Source organism: Xiphophorus couchianus, chromosome 12 (assembly GCF_001444195.1).
Source record: "Xiphophorus couchianus chromosome 12, X_couchianus-1.0, whole genome shotgun sequence".
NCBI lineage: Eukaryota > Metazoa > Chordata > Actinopteri > Cyprinodontiformes > Poeciliidae > Xiphophorus > Xiphophorus couchianus.
Window position 1 is genome coordinate 25,615,693 of NC_040239.1, and position 22,090 is coordinate 25,637,782.

The window sequence follows — 22,090 nt, forward strand, 5'->3', positions numbered from 1 at the left end:
TAATTGTAATGGCTAAATGCAAAAACGCATTCTCAAGGATTAATAAACTTTCACTGCTAATGAACATTTAACTCTGGAACTGGGAGACATTTTAAAAATGGAAAATAAATAAATAAAAAAAACAAAAGAAACAAGTAGATGAATTATGAAATCTCTGTAAACAAAATTGTCCTTCCAAAGAAGCGGCTAGTTGAGACAGAAGCACCCGACTGAAGACGTTTTACATCCAGATTTTGATGGTAAGAAAAGAGAGGAAACAGAGAACGACGATAAATCATGCAAATGGAAGTTATTGATCTCGTTCTATTTACTGATTTATTGTGATAGGCCCAAATTTGACCGTTTCTCAGGTTTATGCTTGCGTTGCATGTCTGTTACGACGTCTGCGCCTCGTTTTTCTCTGCTGCCAGATCTCCACACGAGGATCTGGTTGTCCTCGTCGGACCTTCCCCTCCTGTTAGCTCGAGCTTTTTGGTACCACCCAGTCTCCACCAGTTCCTTTCCATTTGGCTTTATGAAGGCCGACTGACTGCCGCTTTCCTTTTCAGGGCTGTTTCATCTACATCTGTTGTCCCCCCTCTTCCTAACCGCTGCCTCTTACCTCTGTCCCTCCCTCTGTTTTCACACTTTTGTGCCAGCCTCCAGCAAGTTGTCTGCTAGGATCTGCTGACACCAGCACTGGACATCCAGGATCAACGGTCCGCTGTGTTTATGTGCTTGTCCGTTTTGTTTTTGTTTTCGTCCAAAGTTGTAGCACCACCTGGGGGATACTTAAGACACATGTCCAGCACTTAGCCACGTCAGCCGTCTTTACGAACATCTTAGTGCGGGTCGATCCGGTGCTCTTTGCAGAGCAATTAAAAGGGCCGCATTAGGCGTTGATGTAGAGCTATGCAGATTGAACCCAGTGGAGTTGAGGAGGGTGTTTGCGAGTCAAGGGAATTTACTCTTGCTTCCCCCCCTGCTGCGGCGGAGTGGAGAAGGTCAATGGAAATCGATTGAGGAACAAAGAATCGTTCATTTTCCTCCAGGGAATCCGCCGATCGACATGGTAGCTTCCCTGCGTGAACAGGAGCCATAAAACGCCTTTCTTTGAAAATGGAAAAAACTTCACTGGCGTCAGTCGCAGTGATTTGCTTAAAGCATCGCGGCAGCTGTGCATGATCCACACAACAGAACGATGGGATGTAGAACTGCTGATTCTAGATCCTATTTAAATCCAGGAGGGAAAAAATAATCATTTGATGCTGAAAGGTTTTGTATTTTGCTTTTACATTCATAATTTGCAATCCTACTCAGGGTTGTCTGCAGCTTTCTAAATTAATTTCACTAGACTTTCAACCCATGTGCCTTAAGTTCGATAGTAAAATCACAATATTACAAAAAACTTACCAACATTCCTGTAACTTTTCTGCATTTTTTTGCATGGATTCCAAGCTCAGATGGGATAAAATGTCATTGTGCCAATTATTCGTTGTACATTGTATAAAATGTCATTGTGCCAATTATTCGTTGTTAAAACCTATGTTGGATATATACAAGCCATGCAGTGGTGGCAGCATCATGCTCAGGGAATGCATTTCTGCAGCAGGGGCAGTGCAACACATTTCAGACTGAGCCAAGGGTTCCCAGTTCAGTTGGGCGGCGACTCTAATCCCAGAACTATAGGGCTTAGTTTAGATCACATTTGTTAGAATGACCTAGTTAAAGTCCGGACCTAAATTCAGTTGAGAATCTGTGGCAAGATAAAACAGACAAAACCCTTGGTTTATATGTCTGCAAACCTGATAGAGGCTTGACCCAGAAGACAACATTTAGTTCTACAAAGTATTGATTCGTATAGGCGGAATACAAATGAATGCTACACTTTTCAGATATTTATTTGTAAAAACTCTTAAAAACCATGTTTCATTTCCTTTCCATTTCACATTTAAGCATTATTTTGTGTTGGTCTATCACATTACTCCCAATAAAATAGGTCTGGTTAGTGGTTGTTCTGCTTTAAATAGCATTTACACTGAGCTCCACTGTTTCCTGTTCTTTGACTTCACTCTGTTTATATTTTTCTGCTCTTCACTCTGGAATGTGAAATAGTTGGACATACTGTATATTGGGTCACTTTTTTTTTTTAAAGGGGCAGTGTTATGTGTCTTCTAGTCACATAGTATCATTTTATATCACAATCAAGTAATTATTCCCTTGTCACCTTTGGTTATAAAAATGCTGTATATATATCAAACATGCCTTAAGAGAAGTTTTACTTTTCAATTCGAGAAATCTTGAAATTGGGCTTCTGTCACTTTAAGGAGTTCCTGCTCCTCAAAGCTTCACATCAACATGTTTAAACGTTCACAAACGGGAGCACTGAGTGGTTGCCACGGGAGATTAAAGGATTTCTCAAACATGCATGAAAGCATCAAGGCAATTTTCCAGGTATATTTTTGATGAGGGCATAACATTACAACATGATGCAGAGCTAAAAAAAGCTGATTTCACATAATAATGCCCCTTTAAATAGAGATTATTTGTATAAACAAAGTATGTTATTAAATAATAGCAAGAACATACTGGGATTATTATTAATATCTCACATTTTCAACGTAGAAGGATCTTCACTGACGCGTGGGAATGTAATCTAAATTTGAAATTCAAACTTCATTGTTAAAAGTCTTTGGTTTAGCCCGCCTGAAGGGAGTAGAGGAGGAAGCTCGGACCTACAGTAATGAATAGCGCTGTGCAAAACCCACATTACACTAAATTGCTCCCCACCCCCACTCTCCCCTGCTGTATTTTACAGCAGTCATTAGCAACTCATATTCACTCAGGCTGAAGGTGAGAGGCCTTGCTTGTGTTTAGCAGTGAAAAGGAGCCAACAGCTCCCATTTTCATGCTTTTTAAGGCTCATTGACATGGAGAACGAGGGTGGTGCAGTGCTTTATGTGGCAGTGGGTAAACCTCAGCAGGTGAGCCGGAGTCACTTTAATGCATGCTGGGCTTGTCCGAAAAGACAGAGCAGCCCCCCCATTAGTGGAAACACAAACAAGCAGCACCAGCGGCTCTGACTGCGCAAGGTGCTGGGTGTTTTCAGCAAACTTTCTGCAGGCAGAACTTCACTGGATCAAAGCCCTAGCATCCACAGACAGAATATCCAAAACTTTGATCTATAATTCACTGAAGCCTGTGCACAAATTAGAGAATCTGAGCTCCCACTGTCTCTTCCAGCCATGTCTGCCTTAAAAGTAAAATCGCTGCAAATATACTGTATCTAAACCTTTTGATGTGAAGTTGAACAATTTCGTACATCGGAATGAGCTCGATCTTGAGTTGATGTGAAATATAAACATTCCATCCCTGCGAGGCAGCGCCGGTCAGTGGTGTCTGTGCTGGGAACGTATGAAAATCAGAACGCAAGGCAACAAACAAATAATATTGCGTAAATTCTTTTTATTTTCACTTCACATTACAAGACATGGACACGCATAATTTGCACACTTAGATTTAATTCTACTTTTTCTGTACAAAAATAATATTTACGCTGTAGATGAGACAAAATACGAAATAAATAGACAGGACGGTCACCCTGCAGGGCTCCAAGGTTTGGAGAGATTCAGTGTCTCCTGAAAGTTGAGGCCCGCTGGGCCACATTTCTTCTCCTTTCAGAACCTTCCTCTTGTCAGGCCTTCAGCGTGGTTTGGGGCATGCATTGTCAGGTCTGTGCGCCTCATCAGCCGTCAGATTTAATAAGCTCTCAGTCATTTGACGCTGAAGAGCCTGCTCACCAGCAGGAGTAAGAGAACAGCGGATATTGGCTCCATTCGCCCACGTTGCCATGGTGATAGCCATGGTGCACCGCTTGCGTGGTGTAGTCGGCGGACAGAGGGTGAGGAGGGGGATACTGTGCAGGCCCCGGCCCGCTCCACTGGCCCAGCGGCTGTTCCGTGCTGTAGGGGCTGTAAATGTGGTGGCCGATGACCCCCGGCTTGCCGGCCTGGGCCATGGTCATGTTCAGCACTCCGCTGTAGTCCTGGGGGCCCGGCAGGGTCTGGGGTCCGCAGTGGGAAGGGCCAGGCTTAGAGGAGTCGTGATCGGGGTCAGTGGCAATGTCGGGAACTCTGGACTCGAAGCTGCTCCGTCCAGAGCCTGTGATGCTGCTGCCAACGCTGGAGGAGGGGGACGGAGACTTTCCGTACTCATGGGCCCTGGAGAGTATAATGGCAGTGAATGTCCGGTTCAGCAGGACAGAGTTTTACTATTTGAAGTGTCAAGTCAGCGGTATTCACCTGTACGGCTGGTAGGATGCAGGAGCGGGAACTAGCTGCTCCGTGTTGTAGATTTCTCTTGTGTCCGCCCCAGCGGGAGAGTCGGTCCTCACACCCTGCTGCCTCTCGGCACCCCAGGGGGAGTACCGCTCTTCCTTTACAGCATCCTCGACTTTCCTCTTGGCCAGACGCCCCTCTTCTCCATCGTAACCATCATATGATGACTGGCAGAACCCTGAAAAGGCGCAAAGCAATGGATGACTTAAAAAAATGCAAGGGGTGCTGTGGTGGCGCAGGGGTTAAGCACAACCCATATATGGAGGCTTTAGTGCTGTCGCAGGTTCGATTCCTGGCCTGGTGACCTTTGCCGCATGTCCCCCTTCTCTCATTACCCACTCTCCTGTCAATTCACTATCAAATAAAGGCCACTGGAGCCAATAAAACCTTTAAAAAAATTACAAGACTGGAAGGAAATTTATGAACACAAGGAAGACTGAAGCTGTACCTGGTGAACTGCTGTCCTTGGAGTCCTCGTTCAACACGCCTGGTAACTTGGCCCTTTTTTCTAGGCATGCAGGGTTTTTGTTTGCACGCCTAAAGAGAAGCATCAGCTTTTTTACATCAATTTCACAAGCAGGATTTCTCAAGCTATGTTCAGCAGAATTGAGACCCACCTTTTTTTATTAGTGCCCTCATCTCTGAAACCCTTTGCAAATGGGTTGTGATTGATCTTCAGCTTTGTGATCTGCCCCGAACAGAATTGAATTAAAACCAACATCCGCTGGCCTCAGTAGAAGACAATCAAGGTTTTGTGGAGCCAAACGGACTCACCTTGGTGTTCTGGTAGGCAGTGACTGCGGTGAAGGACGTCTCTGGGAAGGTGAAAGTCTGGAACACACTCCAGCGGACACTGAACAGGTCGTCGGCTTGGACAACGTGGAAACGAGGGTGGTAACGATGCATTGAGTGCAAGATGATCTGCAGACAAGTCAGGGTAAGACTGACCCCAAAGATCTTTTTATACTCAACATCAATTGGAAAATCCCTTGATTATTTAATACTCACATGCCCATGCTGGTCAAGTGTGTTGTTGGTGAGCTTGAGCTTGAGGAAGGAGACGCTTTGCTTCATCCAGTGGCTCCCTAGGGCTGGAGAGTCTGGGTGGAGGTAGGTCCTGCAGGGAGGCTGAGGCTCCGCTTTTCCTGCCACCTCCCATTTCTCTTTATTCCACTGCAGGGGAGGAGACGGATCGTAAGTCAATCAGCCTCGGAGAAAAGGTGATTTACAGAAGCAACTTCATCTTCCCTAACTTCCCACGATTGCTCCGAGAGTGACGGCTGGAGGATACCACCCATGGAGGCAGGGGGTAGTACAGTGAGCTCCCAGCAGGGGATAGAAAAACAGGAAGAGATAGGGGTCTTTGATGTGCAACGTCAGGGGAGGGGTGGTGATAAACAAGGGGTATCTGCTAACCACAGAGGGATCTTTACAAGTCAAGACAACACAGTTATAATTTATGGGCTTTACCTTATACCTGAAGCCATCCTCTGGAACCATGTCAACCAGTAAGATGTACTTGGCACACTGAATAAGACCAGATAAATTCACTTTACAGTGTGGGAACATCCTCCTGAAAACACAAGAGGATACACAAATGAGGAAAAGTAACATTTTTCTGAATATTTATGTGTGAAAAGCCCCATCTGACCTGCCCGGTTTGGTTATTATCATCTCCGTTCCAATTTCATGGAATGTCTTCCATAGTTCAAGGTCTTCCAGAGTCATCCTGATGCTGCCCTGAAGATAGGGATCAGGGCCGGCGGCCATGGAGGCAGGAGGTGGACCGCTGAAGTTGGACTTCAGCTCTGCAGCAAAGTAAGATTTACTATAGACATTTGACACCAAAAGGGATTGAGTCTTTGATCAGGGATGAACCGAGGAGAACAGGTTCAATTCTGCTTTACAATTCAATAAAAATTTGAATTTTTATTGAATTGTAAATATCCTAACCGATCCTAACCCTGCGATCTCGCAGGGTTAGGATCGCAAAAAGGCGTCGGGAACTCACCCCGGATGGACTGCATTTTCCGGTTTCAGTGGCCAGACAGGAGAAGTTTGGGATTTCTATGCATGAAAGGATGACGAGCAATCCAAATGTTGGATAAATCCAAAAATGTAGCCCCCCGTCATCCACCCCCGCCCCCGTCCCATGTGTTGAAGACAAATCCAGCAGCTTAAGGTCAGTCCAAACGGTTCCGTCCTGTCGCATCAGATGGATGCTGCCAGAGAGAGTGACCATGACTTTTAAGGGGGACCCTTTGGTAGGTGGAGCCAGGAGAGCCATTCCCAGGCTTTGAAGTGACACAATGACGAGTCAGGGTCCCGCTGTGATTGGAGGGGTGCTGGAAATCAAAGAGACTTAACAGAGCCCTGACACCGTCCCCACAGGAAGGGGGAAGGAGGAAATGCACCTTTATTAACTGCTAAGAGACTTTAAAACAAATATGGACAGACTTTCCTGCTGCAGACCAGGCTCTGGCGGCAGCTCCAGAAACCGGCGTAAATATCATTGACACGTACATAACTGATCGCAGAGATGCCACTTAGTGTGTTTGTGTAACATGGTAAAGACTCAGCGCGAGTCATTTGACGCAATTAGGAGAAATGGAGTGGAGAGGGTTGTCAAGTGGAATGTGTTGCTGTTTCCTCAAAAAGACAAAGATCTTTTCTTTCTGGAGCACAAACGTAATGCACGCAGTGAGATGGGGAACTTGCTGATGTGAAAGTGGCTAAAACGTCACATTACATAACAGTCCCCTTTTACGCTTCTTTTCTCTCTCCTTTCTCTACCAAATTACAGAGTGGGTGGGGAAACTCTGTGTGAACCCATAATGGTGTGGTGATACCATGCAATGTTCCTGCAGGTAAGTCGTACCTGAGGGCATCCTCAGCTAGGACCGTGGGGAAGTACTGGGGGCACGATGCTGGCTGTTGTGTATTGGATGGTCTAGACAGGCCCATGCCTCTGACAGATAATCCCATTAAGATGGTTTCCCCTTGAAGAAGCCAGTTTCTGCATGAGGAGAAAGCCCAGTGTATTGGTGGGAAATTAGCAGCCAGTTAGCACCACAAGCTCAAAGTCAGGCATGAATGATGGGCTCCTGCAGGGTTAGGAGAGTAAACCCCGGCTCTCCTACTTGATATCCACTTCCAGGTAAAAATCCACAGGTGTCGCAGTTCTTCGTACCGCTTCACTGCAGGCGAATTGACTGCAACACATTACAGGCGTTAGCATAGAAGGGGGTGGAGAAAAAAAATGACAATCTCCTCTCTCGTTTCCTGTGGCGTGGATTGAATTCATCTCCTCTCAGGCTAAGAAACACAAACCGTATAGGTTTCCTCTTTGGGTTCTCGTGTCTGCGTTGCATACAATGGCCTTTGTAAGCACAGCTTTTTACAGCCCTGCATCCTACGGCCCTGTTACTGTAAGAATAACTAAGTAAATGCTTGAAAGCAATATGCAGACATGCAGTTGGAGAGACGGCTTGCAAAAATACTGGAACGTTTGTCGTGCTAATCACAACAAATTTGTGTATTTTATCAGGATTTTATGTTATAGTTTAACACTGTATAGTGCTTACTTATGAAGTGTAAGAATACACCTCTTTCAAAATATTCAACAACTAAAATTCTGGTATTCAACCCTCTTCTTTTCTGATTCCCCTGAATCAAGCGCTTTCAATTAATTGCCTAGAGAAATTAAATCAGTTTAGTAACAATTTCAATATAAATTCAGTTGGTCTGTGAAATCCTCAAAGGTTTGTTAGTAAACTTAATGAAGACCAATAAATAACTCAGGTTAGGAAGACAATGACGACTGAGTATCAGTTGTGCACTCCAACAAATTTTGCAGTCACGTGCAGTTAGCTACATATGAGGAACGTGAAACCTGGAAGCATCATTCTGTGGGGGACGCTTTTCATTAGCAGAGCGAGGGAAGCTGATCAGGCTACAAGGGCAGAATGTATTTAATGAAATTAAATTTAGGGCAATCCTGGAAGAAAAACTGCTGAAGGTTGCGACAGACTTGAGACGGAGGCGTGTTTCCACACCTGATAATCCGGTAGACTCGGTTCAACAGGGGATCAGAGTTGCAACATTTGTTGCATTTTCAGCTGGTGCAACTCGAGTTCACACTGCACTGAGTCAAAAAAACCAAAACCCTTTGAAAAACATGTTCCCCTCCTTACCTGTGGTGGCGCTGCATCAAGAAGGGAGCGACAAAAAACTCAGAAGAAGACACCAAGCGCATCTGCCTTCTTCATAAAATAGAACCCCAAGCCATTTCCCCCCAGTAGCGCTAGATTCACATGATTGTTTTGGTTGTATTTACCCAGAAAGCCTTGCACTACAGTTTCCTTCCCTCTGCTTGGCATCCACATTTGCATTCAAACCACAACAACGTTCTCTTCAGCTAAATCGAGGCCGGAGTTTTCAGGTGGACGAGAGTTTGACTATGTATTCCCACCTCCCCAAAACGAACCGGGCTTTCAAAGCAAACTGCAGTTAGATTAAAGTGGACTAAACACTTTAATCAAAGCCTGCATGGGGAAACCCAAATGAATCTGTAGTTTAAGCGAAACGTACATGGTGTCCACTGAGAACTCCATATTAGTTGTTTGTATTTTATTTTTTTCATATGGAACTAAATAAAGTTGATGATGATGATGAGAGGAGCTGATTGCAAAAGCACACCGCACTTTTCAGGTTATTTATTTATTTATTTTTACTTTTGACAACCACATCCACTTCATAGTTTTCCGCCATCTTTGCCTCTCACGTAAAATCCCATAAAAAGTTGGCTTTTGTTGTGCAACCAAAAAAAGTGGGAGTTGAGCACATCTGCAGTGCAACTGGGAGTGTCCACAGAAAAGTGCAAGACGCTCCGTCCTTCCCCACCACCACCACCTCCGCCCACTGCGAACATATTGACGGGCTCCGAGCAGAGATCAATGTGAAATAAAATGGCGAGCGCTCAGGTTGTAAAGATGCACTTAAAGATGCGGTGCAGTCATTTAACCGCGCAGATGTCTCCCAGCGCTCCTCCGTTCACTGAAACTCAGCAGCGTCGGCCTTGAGGACGCGTTTCCGATTTTGAGAGCAGCGTGTGTGTGTGTGTGTGTGTGTGTGTGTGTGTGTGTGTGTGTGAGAGAGACCCAGTTGTTGTCGGGGAGTTATTAATCACAGGTCGTGCGTTGCTCTCCTCTCACTGCCTCAAGGGTCAGAGAGGTCGCGAGGGGGATCAGAGCGGCTCGTACGCGCGGGGCGAAGGAGCAGGGAAGGACGGTGCGTTTGGGAATTAGAGAGAGATCGGGTCTCTTCGGGTCACGGTGTCGGGGCCCAGAGCTGGCGTGCGTTTCAGCGGCAGCAGTGTGAGCCTTGTTACACACACAGGTGTCTGAAGGTGAGAGGTGTGACCTGTGACAAGGCCAGGGGACTGAAGAGCAGTGGCAGAGGGGGAAGGTTTACGTAACATCCAGCCTGCAGGGACGTTTGGACGGAGCGACAAATCAGTGTGGCTGTCTGCAGAAGGCCAGCGCTCTGCAAAAACACAACATCTTGCCAAGTATTTCTGGTTTCTAGTGCAAATATCTTGGTTCCCTTGAATTAAGACAGAACTAACTTACAAAAGTAACTTTTTTTTAGCAAGATGAAGGCACATATTTTAGGTAAATAATTCCTTAATATTGATTAAAAGCAGATTATTTCACTTATTGGAAAAATGTTTTGTTGTAAGTGGAACTAGTAGTATCAGTATTAAGGAATTACTGATCTAAAACAAGTTACTCCACAGCGCTTGTGCTACCATTTCCTGCTGACATTAAAGGTTTTTTGTAAAAAAAAAAAATAATTTTTGTGTCAAAAATGCCAAATGTTGACCATGGCTGATTGTAAAACCAATAGAAGGGTAAAAGATCTTAGAGGGTGAATACATTTTATAGTTCCTGTATGTTAAGCTCCGGTTTCCTACAGAAACACAGCTAGTCTCTTCCTCCGTTCCTCATCTCTGAATCCTTCCCTGGGTAAATTCTAGTTATCCTTTTTTTTTTTTTTTTTTTAAGCAGTCAGCCTTCGGCCATTTGCCCTGGCTGCACGGAGCTCTCTCTGCGCTCTTCCAGTTAACAGCTGCCAATATACAGCCAGGGCCCGGGGATCAGACGGCTCTGCAGCGGGCCCATAAAGAGCCCCTGCAGTGGACTGACGAGAAATCTCACACCTTTCTCTCACATCAGCCACGCAGCTTTTGATGCAAAACCAGATGCTTTCCTTTCTTACTGTAGAGAAAGTGGAGCCACAGATGGAGACATTACACTTTTATACTCTATTTTACTCAATTGTTGAAGTAATGCATTCATCACACGCAGTACTTTAACAAAAAAGTATATGCATGCCCCCCTGCAGATTTTGTCTCTTTCTGCTTTATTCTATTTTTTGTCACACCTTTAATGCTTCAAAACAAAAGTGCCCAGTTTGCGATAATTGGTGTTAATCTCTTACATAAGTGGGGAAGAATAACTGAGCCACATTTGGAACGGGCTGTTTAAGGTGATGATACCACGACCTCCTGATTGGAGATGTGGACTTGGACTAAGCCACTCCAGCATTTCAGAAGTGGACTTGCTGGTGTTCTTTGGATCAGTAGCTGTGAATATTTTACTTTTACATACATTTATATATATTCAGCTTGATTTGGATAATTTGTTTCCTTAATGAATTAAGTCATCTGAAATAATTTTTGTATTTATTTACAAAAAGAACTCTAAGCTTTTTATGACATAATTAGGAGCAACACACCGAGAGGAGCACTTTCCCAACAGAAAGACAAGAACTACCGCATCTGTTTTAACATTAAGAATAAAAATCTGCGTTTTCCACTCCAGGATCTCAAAAGTTCGCACCAGGGGCCGGGCAGGCAGGCTCACATTTGGCCCTCCGCATAAGAAAACAAACCTCACATCTAGTTTTCCTGGCAAAGGGAGCAAATGACAACTTCACAGCACTTCATAAGAAACTCCTGGAAGTTGCTAATGAAGACTAATGACTTCCCTCGCGTCAGACAGTTCACACCACGGTGTACGGGCCCTTTGAGCAGCAGCTCCACGTCAGCGGGGAGGTCTGCCAGCTGCTCAACGGGGAGGGTCCCCCAAAGAACATCACATTTAATGTTTGATAAGTATTTTAAATGATCAGAACTCTGCTTTTATTTATTGAAGAAATATATGTCTTTTAAAACGTGGAGCAGCAACTAGTGGAGCTCCTTTTTTTTTTCTCATCACCAGGGATGATAAATAAAAACAACAAATTGGCACCTGAATGAGTTTCCTATTGCTTATTGTTAAGTCGCTGTGTTTTGAAAGGTGTTATATAGTTTTAATAGACTTGCATGAATTTTTTGTGTCGTTTTAAATATCTAAAAAATAAAATCCACGAATACACACGGCATTCAGACGAATTGGTTGATTTTGTCTTCACGGCGTTTTCCAAAACGTGATAAGGGTTGGGTGCCCAAGTGGAAGATCGCCCAGGATGGCAAACATGGTAGAACCGCCACTGGCTGCAAAGCTTTCCAAAAGCCGAGCTGAGAGGTTTTATTAGAGCTGAGGATACAGGGCGTCTTCTCTAGATTTTAGCATAATAAATCAAACTAATCTGGTCGAGTGTCAGGCCTCTAAAGATAACGGGTTATTGCTTCACTGGCAGATTATTTCACTTATAACCAGTACTTTTTCCATCAATTTTAAAGAATTATTGACTTTAAGCAAGGGTCTATAGCTTGCTGAAAAGTTACTTGCAAGTTAGTTTTGCCTTATTTCAAGTGTACTAAAATATTCTGCACTAGAAACACCAAAACGATTGGTCATAAGATTTTGGGCTTTTACAGTGCATGAATCTACAAGTTTCACTTTGTGAACTGAAGAAATGTCTCGAGTCGCGTCTGTATTAAGAGTGCAATAACAAAGTGGCTTGATTTGGTTTAAAGACTCAAACAACAAACATGTTTTTTCAAATATATATATATATTTGGTTTGACATCAATAATGCATTCAGTCCAGACGTAGAGAACATGTTCTGTCGGAGCGATCTCAGGACTTTAACCGACTTCACATAGATTCCCCCAAAGCCCGTCACAACAACCCCCAAAAACAAACAAATATAACAAAGCAGGGATATTTTTTTTCATCTTTATTACGGTGGGAACAGTTAATTTATTTGTGCCCTTTTCTTTTAAAAACAACCACACGTGGCTTTCAAGAAACATAAGAAGTCTTTCTCTCTCTTTTTTTTTTATTTATAGAAAACTATCTGTAAAAAACATTCGGTGCGTCTTCCTCTGAGTTTAGGCAAAGAAATGTGACAAACTGTCCTTAAGTGAGTTCAGTGGAAAGGCATCAAGATTGGAGAGTCCTCGTCGTCGTGCGCATCGGTTCCTCTGACGTCGGGTAGAGTTTGCGGCACCTTCCTCCCGCCAGCTCAATCCAACAAACATTCAAAAGATTCCGGGTTTTTTTTCTTCTTGTTTTGTACAAAAGCTAATTCCTCTCGTTATTCGGATCAGTGCTGGTGGCAGGACGTCATCCTGGCGAGAAGTGTTTTCGTAGCTACAAATGCGCACAAAAGAGACAGAATAATAACACGAAAAACACAAATTTAAGTGCCAACTGAGAAGCATCCCAAGTGTTCAGTGTAAACATTTTCAGTCTGCTACAGGTTATGAGGCTTCGCGGATCGCTGGCTCCACGGACGGAGCCGGAGCGTGACCGGCCGCCCGCCCGCCCCATCCTCCCTCCCGGTTTCACCCAAATGCATCGTGTAGCAACGCGTCGAGACCAGAATGTCACGGCGCAGTAAACGGCGACAGGAAAGTGCTCAAGACGAGCGATTAGCTGCAGCTCAGAGAGAGGAAAAATAAAATAAAAATCTGCACACGACGTAGTAAAGATGCATAAAAATGTCGCTGGTGGCCGTTAAAGGCAAACTGTTTTTCCTTTCTCTCTTTTTTTTTTTTTTGGGGTCGGATGTAAAGCAAGAGAGCTGAAGAAGCTTGACGTGTGATATGCATTAGTGGCACGTTTCAGGCATGCTGCGGGACGAAAAGCCTTCAAAGTCCGTCATGCGCCGACACACTCCTTGCAACCGTAGCAACCACGCAGCGGCTTAGAATACTGCATTTCATCCGTTTGGAGTGGAGATTTTTTTTTTTTTCCCCCTGTGAGGGAATCAAAGCATCAACACAGACAGCTGCTCAGGAATCAATTATTATTATACTTTTTTTTTTTTTTTCGAAAAGTTGAACCCTAATCTGAGTTTCAGGCTCAGATGTCCATGTAGTCGTCCTCCTCGTCCGACTCGCTCTCCAGAGACGACTCCTGGCTGGACGTCTCCTGCACCTCCAGCACCGGCTGGGTCAGCGTGTCCTTCTTCACCGTGGCAGCGGACTGGGATGACAGGATGACGTTCTGTACGAGGGAGGGGGGGAAGGAAGCGGACAGCAGAGGGCGCCGTTCAGCAGAGCTGCATGCAGACGGACAGGGAGACTGGCATCGGGAGGCGAAGCGGCTTACCTTCAGTCGCTGCTTGGTTTCCTCCGAGATGCTGCCTTTAGGGGAGAGCAGCGTGGGGGTGGGGGGCGTTACCGTGATCTCCGGGGGGAACTTTGTGACGGTGGAAGGGATGAAGAGCTTTGGCATGTTCGCCGGGGCGCGGGCGCGGATCCGGCTGGGGTCTGGAAGCTTGGACTGCTCGCTGCTGGCGTACTGCGGCTGGTCTGGGAGAGAGGCAGTGGGAGGGAGCCATTTTTCATTTCTACAGAAATGCACACTTCTTGTATACCTGGGATAAAGATGACCTTTCTCGTGTCACATTCAAAAAGGCATCACAACATATGAAAATATTGTCGCTAAGCTAATCGCTGCACATCTGAAAAGCTGGCTACACACATTACCTGCGTTTCCATTGGCCATATGATGGCGCAATTTGACATTTCAAAAGTAGATTTGTTTAATGGAAAAGCATCAATTAAAAAAAAATAAAAAAAGTTTTTTAATGAAACATTTTGGTGTTAGGATGAGGTGGTTTTTAGTGTATGTCACACCAGTCACATGATCAACAACCGGATGTTACCGCTGACGGAAACCACGAAGACGACGACACAGGAAGTAGTCGGAGGATCATGGCGAGACATGTTTATTGATGACTTATTGTGTAAATTAGCTTTTTAATTGCGATTCTTAATTAATCTTATTCTTTTTTTGTTACATTAGTAGAAAGTTTGCACACATTTGCGATGAAAACGCAGCTGGTCTTAGTTTCACCCAAGCTCTTAAGATGGGTGCAGTTATCTCACCGCGTACTTTGTCCTTCCACTTAACCTTCCATTACCATTGTTAGACGCAGCACTGTGAACAACCAGCTACTTTAGTGAAGCCTTGAAATGACTTATTGTTAAAACTTCAAGTTTTTTTTTAATCTCCTGCAATTATTAGATTGTCATTTGCCATACGCCATGATTATTAAAATCAACAGACATAAAAGGTCGACATGCGTTTCTCTGTGTACCGAGTCAACACGACTTTCACTTTTTGAGTTGAATTACTGAACTATATCAACTTTGTGATGATGTCCTAACGAACTGAGATGAATGCGTCCGTGTGGTTTAAAGGCTCTGACCTGAACAAGGTTGCGTGGTGCTACATGTTGCCGCTTCCTCCTGAAACCAGGCCGCCGAAGGTTCCTGGCCCTGGGAGACGGTGGCCAGTTTCATCTGGTGACAGAGGTGGGACTCCTGCTGGCGGTACAGTAGCCCCTCTGTGGGCTCCTCCCGCTCCTCTGAAGGACCAAACAACATGGCGCACATTCACTCACAGATATACGACAACGCAACGCTTCACAGACGACAGTTGGAATGTCAACGATTCATTAAATATGGGTAGATCTGTTCAAATTTGTTTTTGTTATCAAGTAAAATCACATAGAAAATGTATTTAGTCATTTCTCAGAATTGTGTTGCAGTACATATGAATTTAGTTGTTCGTTTTAAAGCAGAGGGATTTATTAATAACACTGATTTGAATAAATCTCATAGATCTGCAGCCGAGTTGCTGTGCAGGTGAACCAATAAGATGCTGGATCCATGTGACGACTCAGACAATTCAAATAGGAAGCAAAATAATAAACATTAACAACAATTATAACAATAAATACAACTGTATTATTTTAATAATGTTATAATTAAAAATATAATTATTATTATTTTAGCATGTAACAAATTCAAGTTAAATTATTATATGCCACATTGTTTGTTTGTTAAAAACATATTAAAAAACCAAATAAAAATGTAATAAAACATATTAATTTTATTTAAAACACTTAAAGGACAGATCAAATAGCTAAAACTCGATTGCATGGGAAGTTTTGATGAATTAATAACTCAGCAGTTTAATTCCATGTATTGTTAGGAATTTATTACTTCATATACCAACAATAATTTGAAAATCTGCTAAAAAAAAAACAAAAAACAGTTTCAATGGGTATTTTCTAAGGTTATGATTTTGTGTCAGGGAACAAAATAGTTTGTCACTGCAGAGAATTTAAAATCTACAAAAGTCAGACTTTATTTTGAGTTCATCCGTTTCATTGTTAGTGCAAAGATGTTCAACTTTGTTCCGTCACAAAAACTTAGCATTTTATTTTTTAAGATTCCCTGCAAGCACAAAAATGACAAAAAAAAATTCCCCCACAGCAGTCGTGGCAAACGGATACACACAAACAACTGAACTGCGACTCTGTGATTGTTGCCTTGGGAACCGTTACATAATTTACATCGGTGAGATGCTGCGGGATGCAACTGTTTGCATGTAAATCCCTGCTGGTGCAAACACACTTTTGTGTGGATTTGCACATGTCGAAAGGTCACCGAACACAGGGGAATGAAAGACAGCGTCAAGTCCTGGAAGGTACAAAGAAAATAAATAATGTCTAAGGGCTTTTGCACAAAAAAAAAGTCAATATGTTAAAGGATTTGTGGTTGACTTAGAAACTAAGAAACCGGTGTAAAACCTCCACGTTATGTGTACAACAACAAAACTCAAGTGGCTCTTAAACCATTATTAAACATTTAAATGCTAATGCTAACTCACAAGGAGAAAGTGAACACAAAACATGCTGACGTCAAGCTTCAAGTTTCGATTATCAGACGGTAAATTTAGTTGTTAGTTTTAAATCAGAGGTTGATGGATTTACTCCTGCAGATATTAAACATGGCCCAAACTGAATATTCATGACGAGATTAAAGCAAATCCTCCCAGAAGACCATTCAGACAGAAGAGACTCGCGGTCTGGAGGACTCTGCTGACAGAAGCTCCTGTTGGGGGACAGACAAAGCCCACAAGGCAAAACACAAACTGCACACACACCTCTGTTATGTAATGCTGCTGAGGAGGGCTTCAGGCGCCCCCTGCTGGCCTCGTGAAAGAAAACATGAAATCAAATGCCAAGCCAAACCAAACAAACATTATCCCCCATTTGGCAAATTTCATATTCACAAATGTAAATTTCCTTTTTAAATTTTTTTTTTTTTTTTACAGTTTTGGTTAAGAAATTCTAACTTTATTTATCTACTATTGTACAAGAGTACAAGCAGAAATAAAACTATTTTGCACAGAATTAAAGACCCAGAAATGTATCAATTTTGTCCAGATGACTGATGATGAACTTGCATTTATCCATGATAGGCACAAAAAAGCTAGCTACCTAGCTAGTTAGCACGTGTATTAGCACTAGCAGTGAGTTACCGCTGGCCTCAGCACGCAACAAATATGTTTGAGTGCGACTGGAACTTTTTCCCGTCAGAAAAGTCCAGTGAGAAAAAAACCCAACTGAATTTACCAAATTTAAAAGTCTTGTCAAGAGGCCAGTTTTTTATTTTATTTTTTATGAATTTAAGACATTAAGGCCTTAATTTTAGATACATAAAGATAAGACTTTTTAAGCATGAATGGACATCCTGTAATGTCCGCTTCCTGTTTTATTTCACATTTCGTTTCCACGTTTCTTTCTTTGCATTTGTAAACAAAGATGTTTTCTCCATGGGGAAAAAAAGTAAACATAAAAGAACATGGTGTAAAAAAAAATTAAAACGACAACATAAAGTTGCTTTTTAGAGGAGTCAGGATTAGGGCGCCGTACCTGCTGGTGGGAGGAAGGCCGTGGCGGTGGCGGCTGCTCTCCTCTGCTGCGGCTGATCGTGGTGGAAGCCTGAGCTCTGGGGTCGGGCCACCTTGCTGAGGGGCTCGCAGGCCCCCCTGGCCTGGCCGTCGTGGGCGGGCGGCGGGTGGCAGACGGGGTGGGTGAGCAGGACGGGCGCTGGCAGGGCGGCGGGGAAGAAGAGGTCCCTGTGCTCCTTGGTGTACTTGGGCGTGGTCGGGGCGTCGCCTGTCGACTGCTGGAGACGGAAACAAGGAGAGTTGTTGTTAAAGCAGCTGGACTTCAAAGAGCAGCACACAGTCTTCCCCTTGAGGCTGGAGGCAGGAAAAAAAGAAAAAAATAAGGAGTGATCCACACTGAATAGGACAGCACTTTTCAGACAACATACATCAGCGATATTAGTCCAGCTAATAATATCCTGAGCGGAGCGATGCGGCGCGGCGCTCCCCGAGGGGACCGGAGGCTGCGGTACCTGCATGCTGCTGAATGGCTCAGCTCTTCTGAGCCACTTTCCTGGCTGCTCTTCAGAGGACCACTTAGAAACACAAGAGCTGCACAAACAACCTGCGAGGACGGCCAGCCTGCTCCCAACAGCCGCTGTCATGGTAACGCAGAGGAGCACAGTTGAAGAAGAAATAAATAAACCTTCTCCAGTTTTTGATTTCGAACAAAAGAAAAAATGGGGGAAGAGGGGAGGCAAACGGCACCTGCTGCATTTATTGGAAAGCCTCACAGAAAGTAAACGCAGTGTGACTTCAGAGGGTTTCTGTGGTAAAGGTTAATTTGATAATTAAAAGCAGAGAAAGAGAGAGAGAGAGAAAAAAACACAACACTGGACCGAACTCTAACAAACATGTCACCGAAGCCATCACAAAAGCGCTCTGCACACGGTAATTTGGCTCATCTGCCATTTATCCCAGCGGCTTTCTGGGAGTTGGAGTCAAACAGTGCTCTGAGTCACAGCTGAGTGTGGCAAAATTTCCCACAGGATTCACGCAGCAATATTCACCGAGAGAGGAGCGGATCGTTCAGGCCTCTGCAGCAGCAGCTTCGCTCCGGCTTTGATGATTCACAGCTCATGAATTAATCAGCAGCAGCTCAGAAACCACCGAGTCAGTCGGGCTCGGTGCATTTAGAGGAGCAGCGTACGCGAGAAAGTACACCGAGGTTTCCTCAAGCGCTGCTCCGGTCTGCTCAGAAATGAGAAAGTGTATAGTGCAAGCGGACCGACTACATTTCACTTTTTCTCACATTTGCATCCACAAACCTCTGCGCATTTTATTGGGACACATAATGGTGGCAGCATGATGCTGTGGGGACCTGGCAGGAAGTGGGAAACCTAATCAGAGTTGGTAGGAAGATGGAGGTAAGAACTCTAACTACTTGATGCAAAGGCCTTGATACTGGGATCACGCTCGCATGGTGGCAGCATCATGCTGTGGGAATACATTCGTTTATTATTAGAGGCGATCGGCCGATACTCATCTTATCCACACATCTTATCTACCTCTGCAAAAGTCAGAAAATCAGCCACACATTTAGCAAAGACTCGCAGCTGTAACTGCTGTGAAAGGAGGCTGTACAGGTTGGGGTGTGCGATGCGGACAGGTTTTATCACACTATTATGCAGCATTGTTGTAATAACGATAAAGGTGACGGTAAGAAATATTGATTACTTTGTATTTAGAGTAACTGTGTGGCTCTGACTGCATGGCAGAGAAATTGTAGCCTCACAAACACAAACGGTGCTCTTGAAAACCCGATTTGATTTGTAATACGCTTCTTTAGGACACCAGTCAACATAAAGAAGTCTGATTAATTAGTGAACACACACACACTGCATTTAATTGCATTTTCAAAATTACTGAAAGACTGCAGAGGAAATAGTGAAACTAACAATCCTGGCAGTTTTGTGGGATTTAAAAATGATTAATTGGTGGGGCGTGCCGTGGTGGCGTAGCTGTTAGCGCGACCCATATTTGGAGGCCTTGAGTCCTCGACGCAGCCGTCGCGGGTTCGACTCCCGGACCCGACGACATTTGGCGCATGTCTTCCCTCCTCTCCTTCCCCGTTTCCTGTCAGTCTACTGTCATATAAGGGACACTAGAGCCCACAAAAGACCCCCTGGAGGGGTAACAAAAAAAAAAAGAATAATTGGAATTTATTGTGACAACGATAAATCAGAATTTATCACAATAAATAATGAGCGATAAATGCCCACCCACTCTGAGGGGCTGCATACAAATCCATGCCGCACTTTGCAGATTGCTACTTGAAAGTCTGAAAACCACAAATCAGTTCCACCCCCGACTTCACTTTTAAATATTCATTACCTCATCATTAAATAAAATTTCACATTTAATCACACTCAGGAGTGGAAAAGCTGCAGCCTACGCTGGCTCTCCGACGAGCTCAAGCATATCATTTCTTCAGGAGAATGTGAGAAACATAAACAGATTTACAAAAAAAAAAAAAACAGTGGAAGAGGAAAAGACTCTTTCCTCCCAATATGGCATCAAAGGCAGAGAGCTAACGTACACACATGCGACGGAAAGGAGCCGATTCTCCGGCTCGGCCCTATAAGGGCAGCGCTCCCTGTGCTGCGGCTGGAAGGACATGCATGACTCTGTAGGAAGCAGGCGAGGACGGGAGCCGAGATCCACTGCTTAGGAGCGCAACCGAAACGAAAACATGACAGCAGTTGCTGGCACGACGGTATCACATTAAGAGCAGTTGCGTAACGGTGGTGAGTAAGGGCTTTTTGAGAGAGCATTAGCTGATTCATATCTTCGCTGTAGGGGAGAACACTTCATCTCTAATAGGAACAGGTCACCTGTTTAAACACGTCCGCATGATATCTGGCTTTGTTTACCTTCGCTCGGGTGAGTGGGTCTTTTTTGATTTATTTTTATTATTTTTGTTGGAGGGGGGGAAATGTTTATTTTTTAATATTGCAAAGTGAAAATAATGGATACGTAGGTTTTACGTTTTTCTTGAAAAAGCAAAATCTGAACAAATGTGCTTCTAATTTTTAAAAACCGACATCTCCCGAGAAAATAAGTTCCACTGGATTTTATCTAAGGGTTTCAGAGTGGGAGGGGCTGGATACAAATGGCAGAAACATATGAAAGAAAAAGTGCAGTTTCACTTTGATTTAATACTTATTGTTGGTCACAAACGTCGTGGTTTGCGGTTGTAATGCGATAAAATATGACAAAAAAAAAAATAAAAGGAGAATATTTTTTGCAAGAGGTCTAGCAAAATATTAGTTTTTCCACAAAAAGCTCCTTAAAGAAGTGTCCACACAGCTGTTTCAGGAAGATTTAAACCTTCCCCTTCCCCACGCACAAACACAAAATTTGTTGTTCTCTCTGTCAAGTTACAATTACAGACGTGACACTTTTGAGAAATTAGGACCACAGAACTGGGAAAACCTGATTTATTTTGTCAACATCTACTCCTCATGAACCGGAGGTTCAGGGAACATCACCGTGACAACAGGATGTGGGCAGAGAGACCCTTGATAGCTGTGTGGGCAGGAGGAGGAGGGACGAGAGAGGAATGGGGGAGACTCCGACAGAACGAAGCAGAGCAAGTAATGATTCGATGAGGAGCATGTTGGAGAAAAAAAAAGCACAAAAAAAAAAACACAAGTGCAGTTCTAGCTAAAAACGGCTAATTCATAGCTGGATGAGCTTTTTCAAATTGCTCTTAGCTACATTATGTTCTTGTAACTTTACAGGCTTACTGGTTGTGTAAGTGATCGGCGTTTAGCTGGAAACAATGAAATGTTTGGCCAAAACTGAGAGACTGAAGCATAAAGCAAAGCTTGGGGCTATATTTAGCTCTGGCAAGGCTGTGAAGGGACAGACCTCAAGTGTTGGAATCACCGCATTAATAATCAGTTTAGCACATTTCAGATTTCAGATGCTGCATTCTTATCTCCAATAAGAAAACGGAACATCTATATTTAAACTTGCTGTAATCACACAAGGAGAAGAAACACAAATACAAGTTTTCCGTTCGACTGAGACGAACCAGAAAATCAGCTGATGACCAGAATCAGCTGAGTTTCGCCTCGGTCAGAAAACAAAAATCAAGAGAAAGATGTAAAGAAGCGTACTAAATGAAACTGTATAATCGAGACATATCTCCGGTGCATTCAGGCTGTCGGACAGCGAGAGAGAGCAAGACTTTCAGCAGGTAACAGCAAGGCTCAACGTACTACCGCAAAGTTGCCTTTTTATTCTCTTTCATGAAACATGCTGGATGTGCAAATATTCTCAATGGAAACTGAGAATATGGATATATGGATAATATAATATAAATATCTACAACCCTGGCAGATTTACATGGTTCCCACATGTATTTATTTTATTTTTCAAAATCACATTCCTTTCCAGACACAAATGCCTCAACCTTTTTCCTTGAGTTTTTAAACTTTTTGAACATAGAGTACAAAATTCTTACTTTTAATTGGTTGAATAGTAATCAGGTCTTAATTTCTTTTAGTTCCGCAAATCATGGAACAAAACGCTGAACAGCAAAACTCTAAACCAAAATTTCAG

The 22,090-nt window shown here is 43.6% G+C and overlaps 2 protein-coding genes across 7 annotated transcripts in view; both read right to left on the reverse strand.

Annotated features, from left to right (window-relative positions):
• Window positions 1–3,424: 3,424 nt before the first annotated feature.
• Window positions 3,425–8,476, reverse strand: tbx16 (T-box transcription factor 16). Its single transcript, XM_028032818.1, has 8 exons — window positions 5,968–8,476; window positions 5,787–5,889; window positions 5,325–5,489; window positions 5,091–5,237; window positions 4,934–5,004; window positions 4,765–4,853; window positions 4,281–4,494; window positions 3,425–4,199 (listed from the first exon to the last, which is right to left on the reverse strand). Exons 1-8 carry the CDS (start codon window positions 6,084–6,086, stop codon window positions 3,776–3,778), a joined length of 1,332 nt encoding a protein of 443 aa, XP_027888619.1. The 5' UTR covers window positions 6,087–8,476; the 3' UTR covers window positions 3,425–3,775.
• A 3,853-nt stretch (window positions 8,477–12,329) lies between these two features.
• cabin1 (calcineurin binding protein 1) overlaps window positions 12,330–22,090 on the reverse strand; it is a 52,243-nt gene continuing 42,482 nt past the window's right edge. For all 6 annotated transcript variants that reach the window (XM_028034815.1, XM_028034816.1, XM_028034819.1 and 3 more), the window contains 4 exons: window positions 17,505–17,760; window positions 14,988–15,146; window positions 13,883–14,085; window positions 12,330–13,777 (listed from right to left, as the gene is read on the reverse strand). In XM_028034815.1, the coding sequence (XP_027890616.1) occupies window positions 13,634–13,777; window positions 13,883–14,085; window positions 14,988–15,146; window positions 17,505–17,760 (762 nt within the window). In that variant the 3' untranslated portion in view covers window positions 12,330–13,633. The remainder of the gene's footprint in view (window positions 13,778–13,882; window positions 14,086–14,987; window positions 15,147–17,504; window positions 17,761–22,090) is intronic.